Source organism: Lithobates pipiens, unplaced genomic scaffold (assembly GCF_037356315.1).
Source record: "Lithobates pipiens isolate NorthernLeopardFrog02 unplaced genomic scaffold, aLitPip1_a1.2 Scaffold_22, whole genome shotgun sequence".
Classification (NCBI taxonomy): Eukaryota; Metazoa; Chordata; class Amphibia; order Anura; family Ranidae; genus Lithobates; species Lithobates pipiens.
The window spans coordinates 92,575,305-92,596,522 of NW_027507784.1; the positions used below are offsets into that span (position 1 = coordinate 92,575,305).

Consider the following 21,218-nt stretch of genomic DNA (forward strand, 5'->3'; position numbering starts at 1 on the left):
GGGTGGTGGCAGGAGAGAGGGGGCGGAGCCCGTGCGCCCATATGGACGCACCGCCACTGTGTCTTATTGGCATGTATCATTTTAGCATTCCAGCAAGCCTGATTGGCTCCTTTTGCTGCTTCTCCCTCTCCCTGTCTGAGCTTTGTTTTATACTGGATTGCAAGTGGCTGATACTAAATAAAATTTAAGCATTTATACTGCATTCATGTAAAAAATACATTTATTGATGTACTAACTCATACAGAACTATGATAATCTGTACCTTTTATAGCTGCCTGGAGTCCAGCGTTAGCACATTTTTCTCTTTATTAACTTGGATAGTTGTGAAGAACACAGCAGTGCATGTAATGGACTGTCTTATAACATATGCTTGGTTAACGTAGCAATGTTATGTTTAAAAGTTTAATTAGTGCGGTTGCTTTAAATAGAATAATAATGACAAGTGTAGTGAAGCGAAGCCCAGTAAAGGCAGCATTCTGTCCTAATTAAGACTGGTCAATTAAACACTCCTTTTAACCTATAATTTAAATGTTTTGTTGCTGTAACATTTCACGGATGGTTCCTTTGTAAACCACCATGGGTGAAAATCTGGCTTTTCTTAAGGGAATAATTAATTGACAGTAATGAAAGACTTGTTCTGCACATAACGGATACATGTTGTAATTCACATTGGGGTTGATTTACTAAAGGCAAATGGACTGTGCACTTTGCAAGTGCAGTTGCACAAATTTTCACTCTGCTGATTTCCATAATCCAGTCATGTGCAACCAAAAATGCTTTATTTATTTATTTGCACCTGATTGGGTGTACTTTGCAAAGTGACGCTTTACTACATTATATTTACTAAGGAAAATAAGTGCAACTGCATTTGCAAAATGCACAGTCTAGTTGCCTTTAGTAAATCAATCCCCAGTATCTTACTATGAAGTCTGTTGCATAAACTGCAGGAAAGGCAAGTGTAAAGGCCTGTACACATGATACAAAAATCAAAAGTAATATTTTGTCTGACGAACAATCTGCCAGTTTTTGGATCGTTAGTATGGTGCTTTCGACAGCAGATTTTTCATCGACAAAAGCTGAGTGTGCAGACTATAAAATTGTTATTGTACATGAACTCAACATCTGATTTTCTTTAATTAGTATGAGAAAAATCATATGCACAGGGCCGTCTTATCAAGCGGGCACCAGGGGCCCCAGCCGCACATGAGACCCCATCAGGGCCCGGTCTATTGCTCCAATGATCTAGGATGGTCCCGGCTCCCGTGCACCTTGGGGACATCTGATCAATATGGGCACTGTGATGGGGGACACCTGGTGTCAAAAACACATGAAATCACAGACGGTTGTAATAACCTGACAGAAGATCTATCCCTTCTCCCTTTTACTAAAAAAAAGTATTGTGTTGAAGTCTGTGTACCCATTGGATAGGTTTCCTCTCTAGACAGGAAGTGAGGGTAAATCTATGTGTTGGAGAAACAGGCTGTAAATCAAAGCTCAACGTCTTCTCTTCCCCACTCTGTCCTAAACAAAAGAGTTAGACTTTTCAACATTTCCTGTTGAGGTGAAAATTTGCTAAATGTCTACGGTATAGATTGATTGCATTGATTGAAACTGTCTAAGTGGGGATGACTTCATTTTTCTCATTTAACTGATCTGTTTATTTCCTTTACCCAGATGACAAGCCCTTCCTCATTGTCATAAGAGATAATATCATATATGGGATGTCTCTTAACCCAGAAGTATTGACCAATGATGCCATGGTACCAATAGCGGGTATTCGCAATGGGTATGATGTGGATTTTGATGATGAGGAGCAAATGCTATACTGGATTGAACATCCAGTAAGTACCACAATTTAAACATTGATTATGAATCTGAAATAATTACAAGTTTCTTATTTAGATTAAAGTAGAACTAAACTGTATCTGAGCACCACAAGCTGAAAACTCTTATTTGATTTATTTTTAATATTCAAACTCATCCATCCATGAATCCATGCTTTATTTTGTTGAACAGTCACTTTGAAAAACACCCTCCAAGCATTTCTATGTGCAGTCATCTTGAGTAAGGACAGATGATTTGTGTACCCTTTACTTCCTGGAATCTAGCTGCCCTTAGCTTAGGCATACAGACATGAGGGTATGCTTAGCCGAGAAAGCCCCTCATCCAGATGAAAGAAAAAGAAAAAAACACACAAGAAGCCTCCTGGGATGTATCAAATAATTTTGGCCTAGGCCAAAAAGCAGTAAGGAACTGAAGAAATGTAAAAATAAAAAGTTAAAAACAAATAAATATAAAATAACTTCCTATTTACACATTGTACTGATGCTAGCAGTATAAGGATTTAACATAATGAATGCTGACTGAGAAAGTGAGTGCATCCCTCACATTTTTGTAAATATTTTATTCTATCTTTTCATGTGACAATACTGAAGAAATTACACTTTGCTACAATGTAATGTAGTGAGTGTACAGCTTGTATAACAGTGTAAATTTGCTGTCCCCTCAAAATAACTCAACACACAGCCATTCATTTCTAAACCGCGGGCAACAAAAGTGAGTACACGCACTCCTAAGTGAAAATGTCCAAATTGGGAGCAATTAGCCATTTTCCCTCCCCGGTGCCATGTGACTTGTTAGTGTTACAAGGTCTCAGGTGGAAATGGGGAGCAGGTGTGTTAAATTTGGTGTTATTGCTCTCACTCTCTCATACTGGTCACTGGAAGTTCAACATGGCATCTCATGGCAAAGAACTGAGGATCTGAAAAAAAGAATTGTTGCTCTAGGCTATAAAGAGATTGCCAAGACCCTGAAACTGAGCTGCAGCACGGTAGCCAAGACCATACAGCGGTTTAACAGGACAGGTTTCACTCAGAACAGACCTCGTCATGGTCGACCAACGAAGTTGAGTGCACATGCTCAGCATCATATCCAGTGGTTTTCTTGGGAAAATAGACATATAAGTGCCGCCAGCATTACTGCAGAGGTTGAAGGGGTTGGAGGTTAGCCTGTCAGTGCTCAGACCATACGCCGCACACTGCATCAAATTGGTCTGCATGGCTGTCATCCCAAAAGGAAGCCTCTTCTAAAGACCATGCACAAGAAAGTTTGCAAACAGTTTGCTGAAGACAAGCAAACTAAGGACATGGATTACTGGAACCATGTCCTGTAGTCTGATGAGACCCAGATAAACTTATTTGGTTCAGATGGAGTCAAGCGTGTGTGGCGGCAACCAGGTGAGGAGTACAAAGACAAGTGTGTCTTGCCTACAGTCAAGCATGGTGGTGGGAGTGTCATGGTCTGGGGCTGCATGAGTGCTGCCGGCACTTTAGAGCTACAGTTCATTGAGGGAACCATGAATGCCAACATGTAATGTGACATACTGAAGCAGAGCATGATCCCCTCCCTTCAGAGACTGGGCTGCAGGGTAGTATTCCAACATGATAACGACCCCAAACACACCTCCAAGATGACCACTGCCTTGCTAAAGAAGCTGAGGGTAAAGGTGATGGACTGGCCAAGCATGTCTCCAGACCTAAACCCTATTGAACATCTGTGGAGCATCCTCAAACGGAAGGTGGAGGAGTGCAAGGTCTCTAACATCCACCAGCTCTGTGATGTCATCATGGAGGAGGGGAAGAGAAGTCCAGTGGCAACCTGTGAAGCTCTGGTGAACTCCATGACCAAGAGGATTAAGGCAGTGCTGGAAAATAATGGTGGCCACACAAAATATTGACACATTGGGCCCAGTGTGTACTCACTTTTGTTGCCAGGCTCTAATAGGCTTAAAAAAAGGGTGGACTTGGGGTTTAGAAATGAATGGCTGTGTGTTGAGTTATTTTGAGGGGTTATACAAGCTGCACACTCACTACTTTACATTGTAGCAACGTGTAATTTCTTCAGTGTTGTCACATAATGTCCTTATTACTAACTCAGTTTGAAATGGAATTGCACAAGTCCTGCTTTGTTATAGAACTCTGCACATGTTTTACCATATCATAGTTATTTGAATATTTAAGGCTTGTACTAATTAATATTGTTAAATGTGTACTTAAATGCAGCTAGTAAAAGTATCTAAATCCCTCTTGAGCAGTCGTAGCTCCTCTGTTAGGGGCGCACCGGCGCTGCCCCCCCCATCCATGCGTCCGGCCCCCTAATCTACATGCAGGGCGCCAGACCATGGATTCCAATGGGGAGGGGTTTAAGCACATGATTAAAAGAAGAGGCTCTAATAGGCCTCAAAAAAGTATGGACTCGGGGTGAAGAGAACTGCGATGACCCGCCCGCTGACCGACCGACCTAGAGCAGACGGGGATGCTGCCAGTTGACCGGGAGAGGAGGGTTGGAGGAGTTTTATTGTTTGCTGCCCCCCCCCCCCCCAAAAAAAAGCAAAACATCCGCAGCCAATGCTCTTGAGATTAGCCTCCTGTGACAACATTCAGACTGGAAGAGGTAGGAACAGTACTACCAGTGAATTTGGCTTTGACAGCATGATGACAAGAGGGGAGAGCATTGCACTAGCCTATCACTGTGCTTCTGTGTCTTCATTGTCCAGGTCAGTTGTTGACCAGACTGTGCTGCTACTACAGTTGATGTCACAGATCTGGATGTAATGTCTAGTTTGCAAAACTGGCTGTACAGAATTAGAAATCCCTTGGCAGATTAAAACAATCCCAGATATGTACTGTAATACCAATGTGTATTCAGCTGATTACTTTCTCCTTATGTTTTTTTTTATGTTTTCTTTCAGGGTGAAATTCACAGAGTAAAGTCAGATGGAACAAACAGAACAGTTTTTGCTCCCGCGGTAGTGATGGGAACTCCTACTGGCTTGGCTTTAGACTGGATTTCTGGAAATTTATATTACACAAACCCTGCAACTCAGTCAATTGAGGTAAACACTTTACCATACAAAAATATACAAAGTAATAGTATACCGTCAGAGCTAGTATTACTTGTTGGACAATAAAATATAAGCAGTTCTATATTCCCTCTATACAAGTTAAAATGTGTGCATCCCCTCTCTTCACACTCAAAAACTTTTTTCCCCTTGATAGAAAAGATCATTTATAGACAATATAACTGCCAGTGCATTATAGGAGTTACAGTTAACAAAAAATCTAGTGGAGACACTGTTAAATTGAGATCCTGCAAAAATTGATCTGTTCTTTTGCTCTAGTAAGTGAAGACTATATGTTATTTTTGTCATTATAGATTTTAAAACTACGTGGAGAAATAAAATTTAGAAAGACTCTTATTACAAATAATGGTACACCTACTGGCGCTGGACATCCCATTGGAATCACTATTGACCCAGCCAGAGGGTAAGCTATACAGAAAAACAAAAACATCAAACAAGGTTCAAACATTTACCTTCTTGTCTATTTTATAATGTACACCCTCAATTTTGCAGTATATTCAGGGTGATTTCTGTTTGCATAGATACTAACTGTCTCAAATATGCTGGGACAGTCAGGCATCTTGCACCTTAGTACCGATGATGCAGTGTTCCAGAATCACAGCATCATCTTTAAGGTACTATGCTTGCTCTGTAACTCAATAAATCATTAATTATGGTGATCGAGGGTCATGAGTGGGTTGTCCCTGGAAAATTACTGGTGGGGTTGAGCATGCCATTCTGTAAAGGGGGCAGAGTGTAGGCGGGAGCACCCGGTCAGTGACTGGCCTGAGAAGGACTGAAGGAAAGGTCTGGGTGAGACCAACTGGTCACAAGATGGGCCTAAGCTGCGGTTTACTGTGTCCAGGGGACTGGCACTGAACTGTGGTTAAGTATAAACTTGCACAAGTGGATATAAAAGCATTGACTGCACTGAGAAAGATGTGTGCCTGCTGGAGAGATTTCCCCTCACTTCCTGTCCTGGTGACCAATGACACCATAACAGTAAATAAGGGTAAATCTCTGCCATGGGGACAAAGGATCTGACTCATCCCTGCTTTGTCTAAATTGAAAATAATTCCACTTAATGTAACCAGCACTGGTTATACAGTATATTTCCTTGAATTGGAATTAGAAGCTAGCATTATATAGTGTGGTAAATATTGAATTCCTTCTTAATTTATATTTTCTTTTTCTACTTCTTATTCATATTTTATGATTTTGTTGTTCTATCTTTGTTCTTATTTTATCATTGTGTTGTTCATCTTATTTTGTAATATCATTCTTTTGTTATTATTTTATCATTTTGTTGTTCTTTTGTTTTCTCCTATTTTACCATTTTGTTATTCTTATTTTATAATATCGTTGTTACTCATTTGTTCGACTTATTTTATTATTTTGTTGAACTTGCCTAGTCGAGACCATAATATCAGTCTATAGTTACCAAGCCTACAGTAAAGAAAACATAGAGGGTTCTACATTCTACACTCAATTATAAATATGCTGCAACGTTTTCTTCTTTGCCCAACCTATGTTCAGAACTCTTTTGCTATGTACACACAATAGGATTTTCAGACAACAAAACTGTGCATTTTTTTCTAAAGGATGTTGGCTCAAACTTGTCTTGCATACACATGGTCACACAAATGTTGTTGGAAATTTCGACCGCCAAGAACGTGGTGACGTACATGTACGACGAGCCAAGAAAAATTAAGTTTAATAGCCAGTAAGGCTCTTCTGCTTGATTCCGAGCATGCGTGGACTTTTGTGTATTGGAATTGTATACCCACGCTCGGAATTTCCGACAACTATTCTTGTTGTTGGAAAATTTGAGAACCTGCGCTCAAACATTTGTTGGCGGAAATTCTGACAATAAATGTTCTATGATGCATACACACAGTCAGACTTTCCAAAAACAAGCTCACATCGAACATTTGTTGTCGGAAAATCCTATCGTGTGCACGGCCCATTTGTGTTTGGAAAACATATTTTCAGAATGTGAAAAATATATACTGGTAATAACATTATGTTAAAAGATTTACTGTACTTTTTTGGCAAAGTGTTTTCTAAATAAGCCATTTTTTTTCTAGAAAGATGTATTGGACAGACCAGGGCACTGAAAGTGGCGTCCCACCGAAAATTGCCAGCGCTCACATGGATGGCTCCAATCCATCTATCCTGTACACCACCAATCTTGACCATGTGGAGTTTATAACAATAGACATTGCTGAGCAAAAGCTTTACTGGGCAGTGACTGGCAATGGAGTGGTAAGTATGTGTTTCTGTACATATTTTCTTAGCAATGGTCTGACAGTATTTTCCCATCTTTGTCCTGGGCTTCTGTCCCAACTATGAAAAATAAAAGAGAAACATTAGCTAGAATGAGTTAAAAGAAATCTGTGAGAATAGAAACATGACATCTATTTAGTTAGTTAACTCGATGGACATTTATTTTCTTTCTTACCCTATGTTACTAATTTTAGGGGTAGGTATTGAACTAATAGGATCATACATAGAAGCTTTAAGGATTTCTTGTGTAAATGCTGTTTATTTAACAGAATGATAAATGCTCTTTTAGATTGAAAGAGGAAACGTGGATGGCTCAAACCGAGTTACTATAGTGCAGCACCTCTCGCACCCCTGGGGAATAGCTGTCTTCGAGAACTTCCTCTATTACACGGACCGCGATTATGAAGCCATTGAACGGGTGGACAAGTCCACAGGATCTAACAGAGTAGTGATTAGAGACAATGTATCAGGACTAAAGTGTCTGCGTGTCCACTATCGAGACAGTGAGTATTTAGAGTGTTACAAAGTATAGCATTACAGTATATACATTAATGCAATAACATAGCAAGATTTCTGACTCTTCTAAAAGGGCCAGTTCACACCACATGCAGTCAAGTGCCTTTTTTGTGCATCGAAAACGTATGGAAAGTAGGTTACACCAGTGCCTTCAACTCCAGGGCTTTCCAGTTCCAGAAAAAAAGTAGAACATGCTGCATTTTTCCTGCAATGGACTGTACTGGAACACCGGAATGCACTGGAATGCATAAAAAAAACTTACTGGACTCCATTGCAGTAGGAAAGAAAACAAGAAAAAAGAAGAATGCATCCAGAAGTGCATCAAAAACGCACCAGAACTCACCAAAAATGTGTTTAAAACGTGCATGCAGAAACGCATCTGGAACAGATCTGGAGTGCGTTTTTGTGGTGTGAACCAGCCCAAAGTAAGATAACAAAACAATAGAAATACCCCCCCCCCCCCCCAGATCATTTGATTTATTGAGTTTTTTTTTTTTCTTGTTTCTTTTGTTATCTGCTTTTTAATAAATTAAAAAGCAATTGATACACCTTCAAAGATAACATTTTATACATTCTGTTCCTATGACTTGTCAATAAACTTTTGATGTCTTTATTGCATTACTGCAGCCAATAATTTGTGAAGCTGTTATCTTGAACACTACATTAAGATTGTACTAATGCACTTCTAAAGCGTTTTTTAAAGAATGCATTTTTTAGTTCAATTTTCTTGAGCTTAAATTGCATGTAAAAGCACGTAGTGTTACAATAAAAAAAGATATTATTTTGTCATAATCAAATTGCAAAGATCACTTCACTTCAATTTAATCATGAAAGTGAAAAGATTGCCTCTTGATTCCAATAATTTTAGTTTCGGCTGTGCCATCCCTATGTCTTTGTGAATGAACAGAAAGCAGGCTTTTCTTATGGGGATAGAGAAAATTTACGTCCAACTGTTGTTGCTGCCCCCCTCCCTCAATGATAAGCAAATGTCCTCGTTTTTGCTCTCTGCCCCCTGAAGCACACTGAGACAAATGTGGTTATCTGTGAATAAGAAAAAAAAAAAAACCTTAGAGAAATCTCTAATGTCCATGGCCAGCTTACAGCATCTGATCGAGGTTGTGTTTTTTAATTTCTGAAAAAGCCTTTAAATATAGGTTGACATTTTTAATTGAATAATACCAATAGCCAATGACCCCTGCGTAAAAATCTAAGAAAAATTATTTGGGCACCCATTTAAATGCTTCTCATTGTTACTGCAGGTAGGACCATGTCCTCCTGCCATGGTGTCTTGTGGCCTCACATCACAAACACTGATTTATGTGCTTGAAAGCGTTTCCTATTTTGCTTTTTTTTTTTTCCATTGCAAATGTAACAGTTCACTATTATGCACTAGATATTCACTAGATTCACCTTCAGTGGTGTCATCATTCCAACACCATGTAAAGCACCAAATTGTCTAAGGAAGGTCCTCTAAAAGCAGGAAAAGACATGGAGGTTCAAGGTTAGGTTAAGGCATGGACTTGGGTTCAGTTGCAATTATGTGGTGTGACTTTGCATATTCTAAGTCACACTGTAAAAAGCACCAAAGTATTGCAGAAACCTTTTCCAAAATTGCACTATTCTGGAATACTTATTAAAGGCTTAAGGTGTAGATTACAATAATCAATTTCCCAAGACCCCTTGTTTTTCCCTGAAGTCCGAAGTCCCACTTGCTTTGGTGTTACCATGAGTGATTGGATACCCTACATACCAGAGTTCCTACACAGAGTTCTTGCAGAGTTTGCCTTAGCCCCTGTACACACGGTCGGAGATTTCGACAACCAAATCCGTCGGATTTTGTCCGTCGGATTTTGTCCGTCGGATCTTGTCCGAAACTGTTGCATACACACGGTCGGACTAAGTTGTCGAAAAATCCGATCATTCAGAACGTGATGACGTAATTTCGTTACGATGGGACTACGTTCAGGCTAGTAGCCAATAGCTTTGATGTAGGAATTTGATCTGAGCATGCGTGGCACTTGGTCCGATCAAAATTCTCTACACATGATCGGAGTATGTCGGATCGAACCAGTTGGTTGGGAAATATTTACAACAAGTTGGAAAATTGGGTCCGACGGATATTCCGACGGAATCAGTCCGATGCATACCACACACAGTCGGATTATCCGACGACACGATCCGATAGGACACATTCCGACGGATTCTCCGACTGTGTGTACAAGGGCTTAAAGATCCCCCGATCAGCAGTAAAAATGAAGGCTTTTTTCTATCTTAATCACTGTGTCCTCATGGGCCTCTGCACCAGTGATAAACTATTACTTACACATCTGTGTACTATTATGACTTTGTGTGCTAAGAGGTCAGGTCAGTTGTGAAGGGAGACACATATGACCAGACCTGTTTCAGCACTTCATAGGTTGTATTGTGTTTTTTGTTTTGTTTTGTTTTTTAAGGAAAGTGGATTTATTTTTCCTATTTTATGATGCACATAATTCTATTGTTTATTTTATTTTCAGAAACTACAGGTAACTCTAATGGCTGCAGCAATAATCCAGACACCTGCCAACAGTTTTGCTTGCCGACACCCAATGCCCAGTTTTCCTGTGCCTGTGCCACTGGATTCCGCTTGAGTGCTGATAACAGAACTTGCACACCGTACAACTCGTTTATCGTAGTGTCTATGTTGACTGCAATTAAGGGATTCAGCTTAGAAACAGAGGATCACTCAGAAGCAATGGTGCCAATGGCTGGACGAGGTAGGTCATGTGATTTGCGGAATTTGCAGCAGTAACATTTGCACCAAGAACCTTGCAGGAAATGTGTATTTTGGGAAAAGCAGAGGCTTAGTCCCCTAGGAGTCTTGCTGTTCTAACTTTCTGAGTCACGGACCTGAACAAGACATTAGACACATATATTTTCTAGGTCAGTAGCAAGCAAAGTAGTGAAGTCATTAAATCAACATGAAAGGCAACAAGCATTTTGTGAAGATGAATGATCATGACCATGTTTCTTTCAGCATAAGTTTCAAATTAAGTGCAAATTAAAATACTTAAATAACGAGTGTACATTTGAACTACCACTAAATCCACTACCCACCACCTTCTTCCCTACCAGCTTACCTTAGTTCCAGTTTCCAGCTCACCTGATGAAAAACCCTTTAGTGCTGGCACACTGGGTCCCCATTGAGTTGGGGCTGTATATAGAGACTAAACAATCCTCAGTATTCGAGATCAAATAGCTGTTGAGTCACTGCTGGTATGGGGGAGCAGGGGGAATTGAGCTGCTGAGAGAAATGACTTCAGTACTTCTGCTGTAAAATGTGAGGATGAATTGCTCTACGGTGTCTGTGACTACATAGGTCAGGGAGTTCTTGTTTTTAAAGGCTAAGCTCACCTTTTGGAGCATGCTACATGTTACACCCATTCTTATTGTGTACATGTAATATGCTCCTTTACACCTGCCTTTCGCAGCCACCACTGGTCTGTAACAGTGGGCATGAGATCCCTGGTCTGTAACAGTGGGGTTGAGTTACTAAAGGCAATACTGTGCACTTTGCAGTTGCTCCAGACCTTAGTAAATGGGCAGAAGCTATGCTGATTCCCATCATCCAATCATGCGCAAGCAAAAATGCAGTTTTTTTATTTTCCTTGCACATGATTGGGTACTCTTTGCAAAGTGAAGCTTTACGTCATTTACTAAGATCTGGAGCAACTGCATTTTTAGAGGGCAACTGGACTTTGCAAAGTGCAGTCTATTTGCCTTTAGTAAATCAACCCCAGGAGATCTTCTCCCCGCACTCACTATCACAATTTGATAGCAGTGCGGCTGTGTGGATAGAGCAGTTTCCTGTAAATTAATGAACTACAGTTACTTTTGGGCACTGCATCAGATGGCTTATGCCGCGTACACACGAGCGGACTTTTCAACATCCAAAGTCCGAAGGACCGAGTCCGTCAGACTATCCGATCGTGTGTGGGCTGCAACGGACTTTTGATTCACCAAAGTCTGACGGACTTTAGAATATGGAACATGCTTCAAATTTTCCCGAAGGAACTCCGCCGGACCCGGTCCCCTTCGAAAACTCCGCTCGTGTGTATGCTACTCCGACGGACTAAAACCGACGCTAGGGCAGCTATTGGCTACTGGCTATGAACTTCCTTATTCGAGTCGGGTCATACGTCATCACGTTCGAATCCGTCGGAGTTTAGTGTGATTGTGTGTGGCCAAGTCCGTTCAGCCGAAAAGTCTGTCAGAACTCCGTCGGAATTCCAGCAGAACTCCGACGGAACTCCTTTGGAAGTCTGTCGGACTTAAGTCCTCTCGTGTGTACGGGGCATTAGAGTTCTCAATGAACTGCAAAGGCATTGGTGAGTGCTCTCATAGTTCATTGAATCTTCCTGCATTTCAGTAACTGCCTGCCTATACAGAAGGTACGTGCAGCCAGTTGACTGAGAGCCTGCAGGATCCTGGCATTGCAGCAGTGATCTTCTGATTGTGGGTGCAATGCTTTAGAGCAGGGATATGCAATTAGTGGACCTCCAGCTGTTGCAAAACTACAAGTCCCATCATGCCTCTGCCTCTGGGTATCATGCTTGTGGCTGTCAGAGTCTCGCTATGCCTCATGGGAATTATAGTTCTGCAACAGCTGGAGGTCCGCTAATTGCATATCCCTGCTTTAGAGGCTGGAGTGTAAAAAATTAACAAATGCATATTTTTACCTGCAAAAATATGTGCATTTATTTTTTGAAAGGTGAACTTATCCTTTAACCACTTAAGGCCCGGGCCATTTTTCTGGCTAAAGACCAGAGCACTTTTTGCGATTCGGCACTACGTGGTTTAACTGATAATTGCGCGGTTGTGCGCTGTGGCTCCCAAACAAAATTGATGTCCTTTTTTCCTCACAAATAGAGCTTTCTTTTGGTGGTATTTGATCACCTCTGCGGTTTTTATTTTTTGCGCTATAAACAAAAAAAGAGCACCAATTTTGAAAAAAATGCATTATTTTTTACTTTTTGCTATAAAAAAATATCCCCAAAAAATATATATAAAAACTTTTTTTTCCCTCAGTTTAGGCCGATACGTATTCTTCTACATATTTTTGGTAAAAAAAAAATCGCAGTAAGCGTTTATTGATTGGTTTGCGCAAAAGTTATAGCATCTACAAAATAGGGGACATTTTTATTAATATTTTTTTTGTACTAGTAATGGCGGCGATCAGCGATTTTTATCATGACTGCGACATTATGGCGGACACATCGGACAATTATGACACATTTTTGGGACCATTGGCATTAATACAGCGATCAATGCTATAAAATTGCTTTGATTGCTGTAAAAATTTCACTGGCAGTGAAGGGGTTAACCACTGGGGGCGGGGGAGGGGTTAAGTGTGTCCTGGGGAGTGATTCTAACTGTCTGGGGGATAGACTAGCAGTGGCAGGGAGCAGACGATCAGTGTCCTGTCACTAGGCAAATGGGGAGATGCTGTGTTTACATCGGCATCTCCCCGTTCTTCAGCTCCGTGACACGATCGCGGGTATCTCCGCAGGCATCGAGAATTGTGTGATGACAGGCTGTTGGTGGAAATTCCAACCGTCTGTACGCTCCATCAGACAATTGATGGATTTTCTTTTGTCAGAATGATTGCTCAGTGGTCTTACAATATAATACAGGGGTAGTTCGGGTGAGGCAGAATCTTCCAGATCTTTTCAGTTCTGTCTACTATTCTATAGAACAGAACAGAATATAGTCAACTGCTTTCCTTAATACTTATATTTGTCATTGTATTGAAGGTGTGGTATGGATTTCACTCTCTACATCAGTGATTCTCAACCAGGGTTCCTCCAGAGGTTTCTAGGGGTTCCTTCAGCATTGGGCAATTTCTGCCTCTCAGATAAGTTCCCACTGAGACCATTGATCTTTTTAGCTAGGAGGGTATTCTTCCCAATGACCACAAGTGTAAGGACCATTCTTCCCACTGACCATCACACTAATGTATCATGAGTTGTAGATTTCAAATTTTTAGAAGGGGTTCCTCGAGACTGGAGGACTATTTCAAGGGTTCCTCTGTGTTGAAAAGGTTGAGAAAGGCTGCTCTACATGTATACGTTTTTATTGATGTTAATATACAGATTATTATGAATTTTGTTTTTCACAGGTCGTAATGCTCTCCATGTAGATGTTCACATGCCATCTGGTTTTATTTACTGGTGTGACTTCAGCACCACAACATCTGCATACAATGGTATCCGACGTGTCAAACCCAATGGCTCTTACTTCAGAAACATTGTCACAGGTGGTATTGGCAGAAATGGAATTCGAGGCATTGCTGTTGACTGGGTCGCAGGTAGGTGGAACCAAATTCTACATTTATGTGAATGCCTTCAAAGCTTATCAGCAAAAGAAAAACACATGTTAATGTGCCATGTAATGCAGAAGACGTGGTACACTCCAGACAGTTTTGGAGCCACCAAAAAAAAAGTGAGCACCATAGTAATCATAGCGGCAGGCATTGCAGTCTAAGAGCCACATTATCATAATATCACCAGCACATTGCAAGCTCAATCAAGAGCTAATCATTAGTCACAAATACAAACAGTGATGTTTAGGAACCTAAACAAACCTCTTCATCAGACAGACAGTGCTTGCTTGATGTGCTGGTGAGATTTTGCTAATGTTAATGCATGATGTGTTCCCTAAGAAATAATCAGCTGTATTTTTAGATTTTAACTAGAGTAGGTCATTTGCTTGACTTCAGCCACTTATAAGGGTTGACTGTGCCCTCTGCAAGTTGCTCCCAGAGCTTAGTAAATGAGGCAAGGCTTCATTCTGCAAAGAGTACCCAATCATGTGCAAGGAAAATAAAAATAACATTTGTGCTTGCAAATGATTGGATGATGGAAGTCAGCAGATCTGCTCATTTGCAACTGTACTTGCAGAGTGCCACTGCATTTTACAAAGTGCACAGTCTAATTGCCTTTAGTAAATCAACCCCAAAGTCTCCTGTACAGCAGCACTCAGGCCCACTGAGGTAGGGACAACACTAATAGGCTGAATGAAAAAGAGCACAGATAGATAAAGTCATCCCTATGCTGCTCCTTCACTGTCCAGTTACAGGCTGGGGACAGGTAGTGACTGGGCTGTATCGCTTAAGCCCCATACACACTATCAGATTATCTGCTGAGTTTTTCCTTCAGATTTAGCAAAACCATGTAGTAGAAGGGCCTGCCTGATTGCATACACATTGAAACTCCTAAGGTTTGTCCTCATATTATATCGTTTTGGTAAATCTGAAGGAAAAAGTCAGCAGATAATCTGATAGTGTGTATGGGGCTTTAATTGCACTGGAGAAAGGTTAGGTCATTAATATGGCTCTCCTGTCTGGCAGAGATGTGTGAATTTCTGCACTTGATAGACAAAACTACAAAACCTTTTCTATATAAAACAAATCCCATTTCCCTTATATGAATTTCAACTTTGTATTTAGATGCTTGCCTGGAGTTCAGTATTAATAATATACATGCTACATGAGGAAAAACAAAGCTCCAATTATAAAACATTGTAATTGTGAACATATGATTACTTTTTATAGTGCAGAAATACACAGCATTGCTCTACATTAATAAAACAGTAGGGATTGATGATATGTGTGAAGCTATAGCAACCACACCAAAATAAGCTTGTGATTGGACGTTGTAGGCCACTGCACCACTTCGCTATTTGTAATATATTCAGATGCTCACTTTTAATAATTTCACACTTGGGCTTCCACCTTTGCCATCCACTCAACTGGGAATTTGTAGTTTTTTTCTTATCTACATAACATACTACATGAACCCGATATATGATGGTGCTATATAAGTAACATAAATAATAATAATGATGAACCCACTAGTCAGTTTGCCATTAATGAATTTTCTTTCCAGTTCTGTAAAGGCCTATTTTCACCAGGTGCGGTAGAACTGCGTCGGGCAGCTATTCCAGCGCAGTTCCACTGCAGGACAAGGCAAAATGTCTTGTCTCCTATACCTGGCCAATTCATGCCACCATATTGCGGTGGTGTGTGCTAAAAAGCTATAAGCTATAGCATGCAATACATTTTTCAGTGCAGCACAGTGCAATGCAATCAACCACCTCACTATGCACTGATGCAGTCACTGTGCCCATCAATTGCAGCCACTGTGCCCCATCAAATGCAAGCAAAGGGGCCCATCGTATGCAGCCACTGTGCCCATCAAATGCAGCCATGTGTGCCCCTCATATGCAGCTACTTGTTCCCCGTCAAATGCAGCCACTGTGCCCCATCAAATGCAGCCACTGTGCATATCAAATGCAGCTACTTGTGGCCATCATATGCAGCTACTTGTGCCCCATCAAATGCAGCCACTGTACCCATCAAATACAGCCACTGTGCCCCAACAATCAACAGTCACTGTGCCCGCCAAATGCAGCCAATTGTGCCCATCATATGCAGCTACTTGTGTCCCATCAAATGCAGCCACTGTGCCTGTCAAATGCAGCCACTGCCACTATTCATTCCCTTTTCTAACACACCTGGGTGGGCTCCAAGTGCAATGCTCTGCCCCCCGAGTTCACCTTTTTTTTAAGCCTATTAGAGCCTATGGCCTGAAAAGCGGCCGGATGCCTGAATAGGAGGTGGCTACAGCAGCCATACATATAGGGGGTGGCTGGAGAGAGGGGGCAGTGCCCAGGCGCCCCTAATGGATGCACCGCCACTGCTACCACACACTAGTGGCTGCATGCTAATGCATCCGCTGGTGTGACCCAGCCCTAAAGCTGAAGTTCCAGTAAACATCTAAATACACAGGAAATACAGTACATATATAGGAGCTGTTTTACCTTCATTTGTACTTCTGTCCTAACAGTACTGAGATTTACACAGCTTTTACACAGATTTGCCTCACCTTATTTTTATCTGCTGCAGTTTAACAATTTTTACAGGTTTTAGCCTTGATTGGACAGTGAAAGGAGAAGCAGAACCATGAGCTCATCTCTCTGTCACTCTGCTCTCTCATTCTTCCAGCGTATTCCTTACACTGTATCACAGGGGACTGGCTTCATGTGCTGCTTCTCCTGCCACCAACCTGCACTCTGCTGTATGGGGACTGCAAGAAACTGAGCCAAATTCATGTGCCTTGACATGTATACTTTTTTACTTTTAATTTTGCAAATGTACCGTGTAAGATGTTTGTCATTTTCAGCTTGTTCTCTTTCCCTGCCTAGGAAACCTTTATTTTACCAATGCTTTTCAGACGGAAACATTCATTGAAGTTGTTCGCATTAATATGACTTATTATCGTCGAGTCCTAATGAAAACTACAGTGGACATGCCAAGGCACATTGTGGTGGATCCCAAAAATCGATACCTGTTTTGGGCAGATTACGGTCAAAGTCCCAAAATTGAGCGCGCTTTCTTGGACTGCACCAACAGAACAGTTCTGGTGTCAGAAGGCATTGTTACACCGAGAGGCTTAGCCGTGGACCGTAATGATGGATATGTCTATTGGGTTGATGATTCTTTGGATATGATTGCAAGAGTTAGAATAGAAGGTGGTGATACACAAATTGTGCGTTATGGCAACCGCTATCCAACTCCTTATGGGATTACTGTATTTGAAAACACCATCATCTGGGTAGACAGGAACTTAAAAAAGGTGTTTCAAGCCAGTAAAGACCCTAGTAACACTGAGCCACCAACTGTTCTTAGAGACAACATAAATCTCCTTAGAGATGTTACGGTGTTCAACAGAAGCTATCAGCCTGTGTTGCCCCAGGAAATCAACAATAACCCATGTCTGGTGAGCAACGGGGGCTGTGCACATTTCTGCTTTGCTTTGCCTGGTACACAGACACGGAAGTGCGGATGTGCTTTTGGGGCTCTCAGCAGTGAAGGAACAAGATGTGTAATTTCTACGGACGATTATTTGATCTATGCAATGGAGGCTTCCATTAATAGTCTGTCCTTAAACCCAGAGGATCACAGTCCTCCATTCGCTAGAGTCACGTCCCCCAGGACATCGATAGCTTTGGACTTCGACAGCCTAGATAACAGAATATACTACACTCGGAGTGTGGGAGCTGGAAGAAGTCAAATTCGCTACTTCCCCCTGTCAGCACTTAATCAACACACTACAGTTGCATCAGGTAAGCTGGATATAGAAAATATGGGGTTGATTTACTAAAGACAAAAAGGCTGTTCAATTTACAAGGGCAAGTGCACTGTCCAAGGGAATTATCCTCGTAGCATAGTGAAGGAGGAGGAGCTCTGCTTACTTACATCATCCAATCATATTCAAGCAAGAAAAACTTTTTACTTGCATGTGATTGGATATTCTTAGCAAATGAAATTGCATTGTGTTCACTAGTCACTGGGGTAAATTCCCTTGCACAGTGCAACTTCCCTTGCAAAGCAGCAAACAGCCTATTTGCATTTAGTAAATCAATATTGATCAGTATATCAATATTGCTTCTTCTTTATTGCAAAGGAATATACAGTACATTGCTTTTAAATAAAGAAGCACTGGGAAAATAATTCTGTAGTACTGAATACTACATATAATACTAATACTAATATATATATGATCTTTTACTTTTAGTACATGATGCATTCATAGAATACTGTAAGTTACCTGCAGAGACTGCACACAGAGCTGTTTGGAAGCAATTTAATTGAAACTACAGATTAAGCCCTCTGGTTAAGGATGAATCTCTACTAATGAATCACTGAGCTGTGTAAGCCATGGGCTTCTTTCATCAAAGAAGCAACCTGAGACCCTTTACAATAGTAAAGAGTCCTAAAGTGTCTTTTTAGACCTGACCATAACACACAGGGGTGGGTTTACTAAAGGTAAATAGACTGTGCACTTTGCAAAGTGCAGTTACTCCAGAGCTTGGTAAATGAGCAAAAGCTCGGCTAACTTCCATCATGCAATCATGTGCAAGCAAAAATTGAATTTTTCTTTTTTCCTTGCATGTGATTGGGTATTTTTTGCAAAGTAAAGCCTTACTTTATTTACTAAGCTCTGGAGCAACTGCACTTGCAGAGGGCAAGTAAACTTTGCAAAGCACACAGTCTATTTGCCTTTAGTAAATCAACCCCCATAAATAGATTCATTACTTGATGCACTCTTAACAATTACATTGATTTATGTACATTTCAATCCACTTTAAATGCATTTGCAAAGACAGTTAGTATATTTTTTGGTGTATTTTAGCAGGGCCACTTGTGTATATAGTTACTTATATAAAGTGTATATAATCCGTTTGTCATGGTGCAGTTTGGTTTTTTAATATATAGGTTTCATGCATATGCTAAGTTTATTGATATTTGACAGCAGTTTTTTGTGGATATTTGATCTGCTGTTTAGCATATTGTTAAATATAGTAGTTATTTTCATGTTATGTTTATACTTTTTGTGCGTGTGGTCTAGCTTTTACTTAAGGCTTTTTGTAGGGGAGGGTTATAACCCATGTCAAGTTTTATCTTGCCATCTGTGTCCCATTTGGTAGAATTCTCTTTACATTTGTGATGTCAATATTATGTGACCTGGCTAGCTCTTTGAACAAGTAAATGTTCTCTCCAGCTTAAAAGACACAACTGAGCATGTGCAGGTCGGCTACCCTGCCTGTGTTAGCTGGCCTTCCCCAGATAGACAGTGCAGGAGGGGGAGGATCTATGCATACAGGATCAAAGAGCCTTTTTACACAATGCAGAGGATTAACCCCTTAAGTTACACAGTGAGTATAACAAGCATGCTATGCTGCATATACAGACTCATTTTACAGCTTTGGGTTTAGTAAAACTTTAAAGTTTGAACAAGCTCACAGCCACAGAGCTCCGGATGGTCTGAGGAGGCCTGAAATGCACACAGTGCTCTGGACATGGACAGTCTGAGGAGGAGACCTGTAATTGATTGCACGCAGTGCTCTGGAAGGTGGTCTGAGGAGGCCTGTAATGTGCTGCACAGTGCTGGATGTCTCAGCGCTGAGGGGAGGTCTGTAATGCACAGTGCTCTGGGTGGCAGTGGTCAAAGGAGGCCTATAATGTACACAGTGCTCTGAATGGTGATCGGAGTGAAGGCCTGTACAGGCATACCCCACTTTTAAGTACACAATGGGGTTTATTTACTAAAGCTGGAAAGTGCAAATAAGGCTCACTTCTGCATTGAAAGCAATGAGCTTCTAACCCCAGTTTGTTCAACTAAGCTTTGGTAATAAAACTTGGAAACGTATTGGTTTCTATGCAGAAGTGAGCCTGATTTTGCACTTTCCAGCTTTAGTAAATAAAGCCCACTGTGTACTTAAAAGTGGGGTATGCCTGTAATGTACACACTCACGGTGCTCTTCTCTGAACGGACGTGAGTCGGGACATTGGGAGGCCTGTAATGTACAGTGCTGCTCTGGACGAACTCGCTTGCTTGATGGGAGCAGAAGCACTCGCGAGCTCTACACAGGTGGAAACCGGAAGTTCACAAGGCTAAACAGCCCTTCCTCACATTTTCTTTTTGCTTTCGTCCATTAATAAAATGGAATTGAATTTCATCATAATTTTCGTCAGTAGATGAAAATGTGGTGTTCTTTTCGTTTAGTTTTCGTCACTGTTAACCACTTGCCGACCAGCACACGACGATGTACGTCGACAGAATGGCACGGGCAGGCAAATGGGCGTACATGTACGTCCCTTTAAATTTGCCGTCCTGCCATCGCTGGTCGGGACCCCCGTGAGTCCGGTCGCGGGACCCGCGGACTCGATCGCTGCGGGCATCCCCGCGATCGTCTCACGGAGCGGCCGAATGGAGAAGTGCCGTTGTAAACAACATTTCTCCATTCTGCCTAGCAACTAGTGACGCTGATCTCTGCTCCATGTGATTGGAGCAGAGATCAGTGTTCACTAAATGAAAGCCCAACCCCCCCACAGTTAGTAACACACCCCTAGGAACACTTAACCTCTACACTGCCACCCACTGGTTAACCCCTTCACTGCCAGTGTCATTTACACAGGAATTACTGCATTTATATAGCAGTGATTACTGTATAAATGACAATGGTCCCAAAAATGTGTCAAAAATGTCCGATGGGTCCCCCACAACGTCGCAGTCACAATAAAAATCGCTGATCGCCGCCATTATTAGTAAAAAAAAAAATAATAAAAAAATATTAATAAAAATGCTATAAAACTATCCCTATTTTGTAAACGCTATAACTTTTGCGCAAACCAATCAATAATCGCTTATAGCAATTTTTTTTACAAAAAATATGTAGAAGAATACGTATCGGCCTAAACTGAGGGAAAAAAAAGTTTTTTTATATATTTTTGGGGGATATTTATTATAACAAAAAGTAAAAAATAATGCGTTTTTTTCAAAATTGTCGCTCTATTTTTGTTTATAGCGCAAAAAATAAAAACCGCAGGGGTGATCAAATACCACCAAAAGAAAGCTCTATTTGTGGGAAAAAAAGGACGTCAATTTTGTTTGGGAGCCACGTCGCACGACCG

General features: G+C 41.1%; 1 protein-coding gene across 2 annotated transcripts in view; it reads left to right on the top strand.

Annotated features, from left to right (window-relative positions):
* Positions 1–21,218, top strand: part of LRP2 (LDL receptor related protein 2) — a 348,324-nt gene that overhangs the window by 216,646 nt on the left and 110,460 nt on the right. For both annotated transcript variants that reach the window (XM_077447895.1, XM_077447894.1), the window contains exons 32-39: positions 1,675–1,841; positions 4,751–4,894; positions 5,215–5,324; positions 6,988–7,165; positions 7,476–7,689; positions 10,219–10,458; positions 13,860–14,048; positions 16,946–17,866. In XM_077447895.1, the coding sequence (XP_077304021.1) occupies positions 1,675–1,841; positions 4,751–4,894; positions 5,215–5,324; positions 6,988–7,165; positions 7,476–7,689; positions 10,219–10,458; positions 13,860–14,048; positions 16,946–17,866 (2,163 nt within the window). The remainder of the gene's footprint in view (positions 1–1,674; positions 1,842–4,750; positions 4,895–5,214; positions 5,325–6,987; positions 7,166–7,475; positions 7,690–10,218; positions 10,459–13,859; positions 14,049–16,945; positions 17,867–21,218) is intronic.